The sequence below is a fragment of the Anolis sagrei genome, chromosome 1, assembly GCF_037176765.1.
Source record: "Anolis sagrei isolate rAnoSag1 chromosome 1, rAnoSag1.mat, whole genome shotgun sequence".
Classification (NCBI taxonomy): domain Eukaryota; kingdom Metazoa; phylum Chordata; class Lepidosauria; order Squamata; family Dactyloidae; genus Anolis; species Anolis sagrei.
The window spans coordinates 59,890,653-59,902,298 of record NC_090021.1 but is presented as its reverse complement, the minus strand read 5'-3'; the positions used below and the strand labels follow the sequence as shown (position 1 = coordinate 59,902,298).

The 11,646-nt window shown below is 41.8% G+C and overlaps 1 protein-coding gene across 2 annotated transcripts in view; it reads left to right on the top strand.

The window, feature by feature from the left end:
* Window positions 1-886: 886 nt before the first annotated feature.
* MAP3K21 (mitogen-activated protein kinase kinase kinase 21) overlaps window positions 887-11,646 on the top strand; it is a 53,331-nt gene continuing 42,571 nt past the window's right edge. The window contains exon 1 of one of the 2 annotated variants that reach the window (XM_060753833.2): window positions 887-2,464. In XM_060753833.2, coding sequence (XP_060609816.2) covers window positions 1,660-2,464 — 805 coding nt within the window. In that variant the 5' untranslated portion in view covers window positions 887-1,659. The remainder of the gene's footprint in view (window positions 2,465-11,646) is intronic. The other variant, XM_060753835.2, reaches the window with a different exon arrangement.

The following is an 11,646-nucleotide window of genomic DNA, read 5'->3' as shown; positions in this document are numbered from 1 at the left end:
GAAAAGTTACCCCAGGTTTTGAGGAGACGTTTTTCCTCCAGGAGACTGGCGTATCTGCCGCCCCCACTCTCCCCCCTTCCTGTTTAACTGGGGGGGGGGGGCTTTGCAGGGGCTCCTTGAGCCCAGCGTTCAGGTAGAGGTGTTGGGAAGGAGGGAGGGCTGGATGGCGAGGGGAGGCTTCGGGGCTGCCTATTGACAGCTCTGTGTCTTTTCTGGAAGAGTGGAGGCAAGGCATTCTCTTGCCTCAGCACTTCCAGGCAGCAGCCGCAGCGCTCCACACCCACCTCGGAGGAAGAAGAAGAAGAAAGGGAAGAAGAGGAGAAAGAGAGAGGAAAAAAGAGGGAGAAAGAGAGAAAGGAGGAGGGAGAAAGAGAAGCGGAGGGGAAAGGGGAGAGACTGAAACGGGGAGAAAGAGAGAGAGCTTGAGGGGGAAACAGAAAGAACGAACGGAGCTCTGCGTGCGCAGAACCAAGACTGATTCCACTAAGGCGCACATATGCACAGACTGGGCCACAGCAACGCGTGGCAGGGGAGAGCCAGTCTATCCATAGATCTCTATCTACCTATCTATATGTTTAATGACATGCAAAACTTTTGTCTTACTGTAGCAGTGGAGACTTGCCTTTGGAGGCAAGGCACCCCATTCATTGAAGCCTTCGGACCTAGGAGCGAAGGGGAGGCTCCCTGGGGCTTCTCCGCTGCCCCTCCCCCTCCTCCTCCCCCTCCCCCTCCCCCTCCTCCTCCCCCTCCCCCTCCTCCTCCTCCTCCTCCTTCCCTGGGAGCCTTTGGGCGCGCTAGGCTCCTCCCCTCGGCTCCCCACCTGCCTGACTTCCCTCTTGGACCCACACCCCGGGACGGCCCCCTCCCGCCTCACGTGACCCGCCGTGACCAATCCGGGCCGGGCAGGAGCTCTTGGGCAGGAGCTCTCGCAGGCAGAAGGCAGCAATGGGGAGGGCCCTGGCTTTGGGGGCGGCGGGGACCCCCCGGGAATAGCCCACGCCGCCTCTCCCGCTGCCAACCAGGCCGGACTGGCCTCGGCTCCTGCCTCTGCCTCTGGCTTCCTCTGCCCGCGCTCCTGCTCTCCTGCCCTTCCTCCCACTCGGAAGAGTTGTTGCTCTCTGCCCCAGACTTGGGTCCAGTTCTGCTCTTTCTCAAAGGTGCTCTCTCTGCCTTCCTGGCCCGGAGTCTGCAATCCGCCCACCACTCTGTGCCTTTCCTCCTTTGTGTTTCCTTGCACTTTCTTCTCTCCCTTTCCTCCCACTTACTTTCCTTTCTTTCCCCCTTTCCCCTTATTACTTGAACCCCCGGATGATTTCAAACCATTATAACTTCCTTTGCTTCTGCCCTAGCTCTCTCTCTCATATGTTACCTTTTCCTCAAAGGTCCTAACTTCCTTGTGGCTTAGGCCTTGTCCTAATCATCTCCTCCCCCCCTCTTCCTCATGCACCCCGTTTCTCTGTATCTGATGCCAATGCACCCCACTTTCCCACCCTGGCTCTCCCTTCTTTGCGGTCTGTTTTCATTTCAGTCCCTTTCCTTGGCACCTTCATGGCCAGATCAAGAAGGGCACAATGGTAGGCTCCTCTGGAGGTAAGCTCCCTGCTTCTTTCCAATGTTGAAGTCAACGTTGACGTGTTTGGCACCCCTAACACCTTGACCATGGCATTGCTTGGTGCTGAGGGAGGGTCTGGGGGGTCTTCAGGGGGCGTTGGCACCTCCTGTCCCCTCTGGACCGTGCTCTACGACTATGAAGCCACAGGGGAAGATGAGCTGAGCCTGCGCCGAGGAGAAGTGGTCGAAGTGCTCTCCAAAGATGCAGCGGTCTCTGGAGACGACGGCTGGTGGGCTGGCAAAATCCGCCACCGCCTTGGCATCTTCCCGGCCAACTATGTGACTTATCAGCCCGGGCGCTACCAGCACCCCCAGTTTGGTTTGTTGGAGAAGTCTGGGCACCAAGCCCAAAGCCAAGCAATGAGTGATGGACAGCCTATAGGTGGTGGAGACCATGTGGCTTCTCTAGCTGAGATTGACTTCCAGCATCTAGAGCTGCAAGAGATCATTGGGGTTGGGGGCTTTGGAAAAGTGTACAGAGCCACATGGAAAGGCCAGGAAGTGGCAGTGAAAGCAGCACGGCAAGACCCAGATGAGGACATCATGGCCACTGCGGCAAGCGTGAGGCAGGAAGCAAAATTGTTCTCCATGTTGAGGCACCCTAACATCATTGAACTCCGTGGTGTAAGTCTGCAGGAGCCCAACCTCTGTCTAGTTATGGAGTTTGCGAGGGGAGGACCTCTCAACAGGGTCTTGTCAGGTGCTTTGCCCACCAGTAGCGGGAGCCATCGTGGTCGGCGCATTCCTCCTCACATACTGGTCAACTGGGCCGTCCAGATCGCTCGCGGGATGCTCTATTTGCACCAAGAAGCCATCGTTTCCATCCTTCACAGAGATCTCAAGTCAAGCAACAGTAAGTCAATTTTTATTTTATTTTATTATAATACTGTGAGAAATTAATTAAACACTGATGCATTCACAGGCTGTGGTAAGCTGTGCATTGTGTTAACCATGGCTTATGAAAGACTTAAAGTAATCCTATATCACCTTTGATGGGAACTAAGAAAAATCAATTTAAAGCATAGGATTTCATGAATTTCAGTCCATTTCATCAGATGCAGAAGTGAACTGGAATCCATAATACTTTATATTGGCAATCCCCAGGTTGCAAATAATATATGTTCTATAGGCTTGTGCTTAAGTTGAATTTGCGTGTAAGTTGGAACAGGTGCATTTTAAAGGGTAACCCCAACCATTTTTTTAAAAAGTTTTGGATATTATAGGGAAATATTACCCATGTAATATTTATTTTGTTGTCTGTGCTCCTGTTGTAAAGATTTCACCTCACTTTCTGTCACGGTGACAATTGGATTTTGACAATTTTGGGTTGCTGTGGAAATAAAGATTTATAATAAAGCTTCAGTGTAGACATCTTTTTTTCCCCATGATAGCTCTTCCAGGACTGAATTTCCCTTCTTAGGGGCAGATTTCCTCTCACTTCCTGGTGTCTTGCCCCCATTTGTAACTAGGAATTGGATGTAAGTTGGATGCTTGTAAGCTGGGGACTGCTTGTATTAGGATGTCCTTGAATAATTTTGCTTAGACTAACATGGCTATTTCTTTGAATCATACTGCTGTGTCTTGCTATTTGTGACCAAACAAACCACAACTCATCTTCCTGACTTATTTTGTTCTCCTGTCTGTTTGCCAGCTCTTTCCTCAGAGTGGAGCATAAGAAAAATACAAGGGGCACTTGTGGTTGGGATGTTACAGTAAAACCTCACTTGTGGTTGGGATGTTACAGTAAAACCATTGGTTTAAATAAGCTTCAAATAAGCTTTTTTATGCCTGGAGCATAGAATCTGAGACAGTCCTTGGATTTTTTTTATGGCTCTGGCCCAAATGGAGAAAAAATTCTCCTGCTTAGAACCCTCATGAGAGCAATATAATGGCCAAGAGAGGCAAAATAGCATCCTGCTTCTCTCACATATTTAATTAACTTTCCTTTGAATGCCTCATCTACTATGAACTCTGACTGCCATGGTAAACAAACCATGGTTCATTAGCAAAGGCACATTAAGTCATCGTGGCAGATCAGATATCAGTGGACTTGATCATGGTTTGGCAGGCACAGGGATTGTGAAGTTCAATGAAAGCGATCACAGTCAACTCTCCATGTTTCTGGATTTGACTTTTGCAGATTTTCTCGGAATCTCTGGGTATTCCAGTGTTACAGTCTGGTCAACTTCTGCACATAAATTCATGTTGAAGGACCTAAAAATTGGTAGACAGAATACCTTTCTTGGAATCTCTAGGCTTTCCAGTATGATCTAGTGATAGAAATTGACCATAGAGTCATGCTGGAGAACCGAGATGTTCTTTCAGGTTTTTGTTTGTTTTTTAAAAAACATTTCTATGATTGGCAATTTTTCATTTTTGCAGGGATCCTGTGTCTTAACACCAGTTAATGTGGAGGGCTAACTACATACTTCTGTTATATTAGGATTTGACAAGGTCATAAAGAAGCTCAGCTTCATCTGGTTGACTGAATAAAAGTGATACATTGTACCATTTCTTTTATTTCTTTGTAACAATTCAGAACTGCTTTTTCAGTTATCTTATCTTACTTTATTACAGTTATAAGATAAGATAATCGAGTTTGGTTGCATGAAGTCTCTCTTCTATTGTCACATAGTTGGTTACATGCATCCATGTCCATTTTAATGCCTGCTTGTGTTTGTCTTAGAACACTTGAAGAGCTCTTCAAAACTAAGAAGCATCTTGTTCATCCTTGAATATTGACTTTTGAAGTTATTAAAGCTTGTAAAATTCCTTTATGACAGTGGTTCTTAACCTGTGGGTCCCCAGTTGTTTTGGCCTTCAACTCCCTAGAAATCCTAACAGCTGGTAAACTGGCTGGGATTTCTGAGAGTTGTAGGCCAAAACTCCTGGGGACCCACAGGTTGAGAACCACTGCTTCATGGCATGAGGAATTAAATTTAGATTAGGTTTAGTTTTTATATTTTGCCTGATTTGTAATCATTGACCCTGTAAAATAGAAAACTACCTGAACCCTTGTGCTATTGTTTCTTGTTTCATTTTGTTACTCTGGAAAGAAGCAGTCATATTTTGCAACTTTAGTTTCAGATGGATTTAAGACAGCTTTAACTCATTGTCTCAAATGTCACTTTGAGGTACCCAATTCCATATTTTGTGGGTTGCTTTCCAAGTTTGGTTTAAAAAACCTCAGAAAGGACCCTCCTGCAGAATAATGAATTATTGCTATTCCTTCCTCCAGTGTTTACATCCCTTTCCTCTATATTAAGCCTAGCTTTCCATATATTATGCTCATCATACAAGGATGATCAAATGCAGAGGAAGAATGTCTAAGGTAATATAGAAGGAAGGTGTTGTCTTCAGGATACCTAGGCAAGAAGACAGGGATAACAATTATGTGACGAGAAAAGATAAGGCCCTGAAGGGGAATGTTAGAGACCAGCCATATGCACTAGGAGGAATACTTATCAAATACGGTACTCATCATCATCAATAATTTATTTAGTTCCTGGCTTTTCCCTAATGCTAGTATTCATAGTGGCTTTAAAAAATTAAAACAAATAGAGCAAAAAGCACAGGGCATATTGTATATACTAGATATGGGCAAACTTTGACCCTCCAGGTGTTTTGGACTCCAACTCCTAGCATTCCTAATAGCTGGGAGGCTGTCAGGAATGGTAGGAGTTGAAGTCCAAAACGCCTGGAGGGCCAAAGTTTGCCCATGCCTGGTATATACTCATTTCTAAGTCAACCTCATGTGTAAGTCAAGGGCAGAGTTTGGGGCCAAGATTGTGGATTTTGATATAAAAATGATGGTTATAAAAGAAATGCTGCCTTGAGGGGCAGCCACCCTTGAATGCCACTGCCATTTTGCCAGCCAGGCTCTCAAGTAGCACCAGAAACACCATCCTGGCAGAGAGTAGAGAACTAATCCTCTATGACTTCTTATCAAGGTGTTTTCTGGACCTGTACAAGAACAAAAATAGTGATATATTAAATCAGAGTGAGTGTTTCTTCCCAGTTTTATGTCTTCAGCAGCAAGCCAGTACTTCTTTTAAGTTCTTCTGGGGCCCCTTCCACACAGCTGAATAAATCCCACATTTTCTGCTTTGAACTGGGATATATCGCAGTGTGGACTCTGATAATCCAATTCAAAGCAGATATTGTGGGATTTTCTTCCTTGATATTCTGGATTATATGGCTATGTGGAAGGGCCGTGCAATAGACTAAACCACAGGTCTCCAAACTAAGGCCCACAGGCCAGAGGCAGTCCTCCAGGGACATTTTCCCAACCCCTGTCCTAAACTTTGAAGGGCTGTCTAATCTCTTAAACTTTGGGGTAGTTTAATCTTTTCTGCTGTCTTTTCTCTTAAGACTTACTCCAGCTAGAAACCTAAAAGGATAGCTATTCAGAAAATAAAGCTGCTCTTTGAACAAACATCCCATTAATGGAAATGTCATCCAAGGACAATGCCCCGCCTCTGCCCTAAACTTTAGATTTTGGGTCGCCCTCAGTCTGAAATGACTTGAAGGCACATAACAATAATCTTAACTAACTTGTCTGTCTCATCAGCCAAAAGCAGTTCCACACTTCCCATTGAAATACTAGTAAGTTTATGCTGGCTAAAATTGTTCTTTATTTTAAATATTGTAATGCTCAAACTATAGTGCGGCCCTCCAACTGTGAGGGACCGTGAACTGGCCCTCTGCTTACAATGTTTGAGGACCCCTAGACTAAACTCTTGCCTTTTGCCACTCTACTCAGAGAAGAGGGTTGTCCTGTTTATTAAAAAATAATAGTTAATGTACAAAGTCATATTAACTTGTGCATAAGACCCCTAAAACCTGATTAAACCTATCCCTTTCTGTGGAATGATCCCAACTTACTCATAATTTTGGCTGAAAACCTGTTCATAAGATGACAAAAAAATACGAGCAAAACAGTACACTTTTCAGAGGCTTTGAAATCAGCCCCTCCCATAGAGCCCTCTCTTTACAAGCTTAGTATGATCAATTAGGAGATACTGCCAACTACTGCTTTAATTACTGGTTTGCATTTTTGAGAAAACTGATGTATAGGTTTTATTTTTAAAATGCATTTTACAGTGAGGTTGTACAAAGGTTAAAATGGCTCAATTTGCTGTGTCATAAGATTCTGCAGGAGATCCCTTCTGCTTGCAAAAGAAAATTATAAAATACTGGTTGTGATGGACAGAAAAAACACGCATACATGTCCCCTTTCACTGCCTAAGCAGCAGAATGTTCAGGCTATCCCAAACACAGAAGGCCTTTGGCAACTTAAACATAAAAGTCAATTATTGTCTTGTTTGGAAAACAAGAATGTATACCTAGGCTTAATGACCTTTGCTATGCAGTTAATTAGAAATTATGACAAATGTAAGATTTCTATCCATCCCCACCCTTTATTATATGCACAAAGGGTGATTTATTGCTAGGCATGATCCTGGGTCATAGAATAATAGAGCTGAAAGAAACCTCATGGGCCATCCAGTTCAAACCCCTGCCAAGAAGCAGGAAAATCACATTCAAAGCACCCTGACAGGTGGCCATCCAGCCTATGTTTAAAAGCCTCCAAAGAGGGAGCCTCTGCCACTTTTGCTCTGCATGTTGACATCCAGTGATGCAACAAATAGGAGATGCATGAAAAAATCACAAGGAAAAGATCTCTTGGGAACTGCACTACTGTCAAAGGTTAACCAGATCTCTTTTTCCTCACTTTGGAAGAGACTCCTAATGTACCAGTGGAAAATTATATTAATGTTTGTATTCCTTTTAAAAAAAACTTTTTGGGACAAAAGTTATCTGACAATCTATTGAAGAAAACATAGTAAAAACTCAATCAGGGGAGATGTTTCTTCATTGTTTTTACTCACCTTACCGTGTAAAATATTCAGAACTAATCCTCTATGAGTTCTTATAAAGGTGTTTTCTGGACCTGTCCAAGAACAAAAATAGTGATATATTAAATCAGAGTGAGTGTTTCTTCCCAGTTTTATGTCTTCAGCAGTGAGTCAGATATCTCAAAAGATCAAAAATACAATTGAGATTGTGACCCACACCCTCCCTGACCCAGCATCCAGTGGTTGTCACCATTGTTTCCAAAGTATACTTCGTATTTGAACTCAAAAGTGCAGTAGCAGTAGATTCTCTCTGCCTATGATCACATAAAGACAGTCAGCTCTCTTTATCTATGGATTCTGCATCCAGGGATTCAACCATCCATGGCTTGAAAATACCCACCCTCCAGAAAAGAGATTTCAGAAAGCAAACCTTGATTTTGCTATGTATTTTACTATACCATTGTGTGTATGATGAGACTTGAGTATTTGGGGAATTTGGTATCAGATCATGTCTCATCTTAGAAGTTAAGCAGGGTCAGCCCTAGTTAGTACTTAATTGGGAAACCACCAATGAATTACCAGGATTGTAGACTTTATTTCAGAGGCAGTAACTGTCATGAACACTTGTCTAAGAAACCCTTATGGAATTAATGGGGTCACCATAAGTCAACAAGCACATACACACGTATATACACATCATAACATCTGTGAACATCATATAAGGGTCTACCCTGGCTGGAGACAAAACTGTTTCTTTTCTACATAGAAGTGATTTATTGAGAAATATATGAGGAATTAAAATATTTGTTATTTATGTTGATTCTGAGTTATTGTAACTGTGTCATAGTTTTATTGGCAGTATTTATTCAGAAGAGATTTGTCATTGCCCTTCTTTTAGGCAGAGAAAGTGTGACATGCCCAGGGTTACCCATGATTGAGTTTGGAGTTGAACTCTATTAGCTTCCACAATTGGGTTGGGAGCTGAACTCTATTGGCTTGGTGTTCTAGTCCAGCACTTATCACTATATCATATTCACTCTTAATTAAAAAGACACTATTTGATTAAAAGATACCTGGGGTTGGTACTCTGTTTTCCAGTAACATTAAATAAATAAGACCAGCTTGTAAATAGACTTAACAGGGAACATAGGAGTGGTGGTGCCTATGACTGATATAACTGATGGGTACCTCCCATTTTTCTGGTTGCTCTGCAGGGAGGAGAAGCCACAGTTACAGCTGGTAAAAGCATGGACTAAGGAAAAGAAAGCCAAAGGTGCCAGTTGAAATGGCCAAAAGGCCACAGAACGGTCAAGAGGAAAGTAGAAGTGGGGCAAGGGACAAAATGCAGAGAGAAATGGGTATATAAGTAATTTTTTGCGGATATAAGTAATTTTTATTATAATAAATACATACTACAAACACATTTGCTAACAATTACAATCAAATGTGATATACTTAGTTTTGCAGTTTTTTACAATCCTTGCAACGTTTACATTTTCTAAATCATTACAGTTGCAAAACCAGTTGCGACATTTCTTCACAGTTTTTCTTTCTTCTTCGGTTACAATTACACATACAGTTATAGTTACAAACACAATTGCAAATTCACATATATATATATATCTCAATTAATATATATCAAACTTTTCAAAATTTTCTTTTATATTATCTCTCTATATAAAACCTACAACCCTTCAAGTGATCCCAGGTGTAGTCTCTGCCAGCCAGGGCCAGAACTTTTTCCATCGGTTAGAGGGCATCTTGCCTTGTTCCATTTTACTCAGGGCTCCTATTTTCTCTACTACCCAATTCACACTAAGAGTGATATTTGCTGGGTTTTGAGTTGTTATTTCTCGATGTCTCTGGAAAACCAGGGTCAGGAGAACATACAAATTGATCAACCTTGTCGTTGACCAAGGAACATCCCAAAAGGCCTCCTGAGTGTTCACCTGCTGTCCCCTCTTCCTCTTCCTTCCTTTGTGTCGACGTTGCCCCAAATACCAGTTTCTGGTTCCATTCCAGAGGCCACTGCAGAGAGAAATGGGTGAGTGAATAGGAGTTTGGAGTCAACAAAGAGAAAGGACCATAGAGGTCATCTGGACTGAAAGGGGGAGAAGCAGGGATACAGATAGTGAGAGAATTAGGGTATTGTCCCCCAATAAGAATTCTGTCCACATGATATATTCCTGCAATTCTGAAATTTCTTGCATTGCAGAGAATAAGATAATAAAAACTGTTCACACCTAGACCTCTTCCTTTTGCTTTGATTGCATTCCCTAGGAAATTTTTTAGGGGTTGCAGGAAAATTTTAAGGAACAGGGATGATTTTTTTATTTCAAGGTCAGTGCTCACATTTTGCCTCTTCCCAAGTAGCTACACTCTTGGAGAACAAAGTATGTACAAGAGTTACAGAGGAAGAGGACAATCAAGGTACAGAAGAAAAGAATGCAAAGCAGAAAAATAAGGCAGATTAATAATACCAAGAAACTGAAAGACGGGACGAGGAAAAAACAACATCTTTGTTTTAAAGTACATGAGATTTTATGGTTAAATAAATTATGTTTGATATATTGGGTGTCTATCTCCTTTATTTTGTTGAAATAGTGTGTAAACATATCTTTAAAATAAAAGTTAAAATAATTTATTGTGCATCATGATCACATTAATTGCCAGAAAAGTGTCAGAAAATCATTTAACATGCTTCTGAAAATGCACAGCAAAATAATTTAATTTTAAATTGAAGTTTTATATAACATACCATACATCTGCCCCAATTTGATTTGCATGCTACTAAGTAGAAAAAGTTTTGGTCACTAAAGATGTGATCCAATTTTTAAAAAAGCTTGCAGAAAAATATTGATAACATTTTATGGAACAGCACAGTTAGAACAAGCTTTGTAGGTAATCTCATTCCTGCTTGATTTCCACAAGAAAGAGTCAGCCACATAATAATAATAATAATAATAATAATAATAATAATAATAATTGCTCATATGGTCCAATTTCCCCCCTAATATTCAAGTAACAATGGCCCAGCTTACCTGTCTGAATGTATCTCTCTCTATGAACCATCTCAGAGGTTAAGATCATCCAGGGAGGCCCTTATCTCAGTCCCACCAACAGGTGGGGATGAGAAACAGGGCCTTCTCAGTGGTATCCCCTTGTCTTTGGAACTCCCTCCCCAATGAAATCAGTTCAGTCCCTTCTCTCCTGACTTTCAGGGAAAAAACTAAAGACATGGCTTTTGGACCAAGCTCTTGACAAGAAATTGGAGCAGTGTAATTGACCATGAATCAACGTGATTGACAAATGGAATGGCTCTGGATTATGTTTTGGATGGTGTGATTTTAATTGATACTCTAATAATTCATCTTTTAATTGTTTGCTTTTAATTGTAATTGTTTCTTTGATACATGTATGTATGACATCAAATTGCTGCCTGTTATAAGGCCGGCTTTAGTCCCCTCCAGGGTGAGAAAGGCAGGATACACATATGGTAAGTAAATAAAATAAATAACAAAGGCCTGCCTTTTAAATCCATGAGACCAAATTTTTCCCACCAGGTAAACTGAAGCCCCTTTTTATGGAACATCCCTGCAAATACAGGTTGGGCATCCCTTATCCAGAATTCCAGAATTCTCCAAAATCCCAATTAGACATAGTGGTATCTTTGCTTTCTGTTGGTTCAATGCACAGATACTTTATTTTGTGCACAAATCTTCATGCTATGTTTTTTTAAGTACACATGAAGCAAACATGTGTTTTGTGTTTAGACTTTGATCCCATCTCTAAGCTATCTGTACAATAAAGGTACTCCAAAATCCAAAGGATTCCTAAATCCAAACCAGTTCTGATCCCAAGCATTTTGGATAAGAGATACTTAATGTGTATTTGAAGAGTTCCTTTACTCATGTTGGATATGTTGAAGGATGCCCCTCCCTTACAGTTGTAAGGGAGGGGCATCCTTCAACATATCCAACATGAGTAAAGGAACTCTTCAAATACAGTTGACTATCTTCATGCCTTTTCAGACTACACATTTATAATGACGTAATTCCACTTCAGCTGCTAAAGCAAAATGTGTGGGATCCTGAGGTCTTGAGTTTGATGAGGCATTGATACCTTTGGTTGAGAATTTGAACTGTCCTTCTCTAAACTGCAAATTCCAAAATTGTAT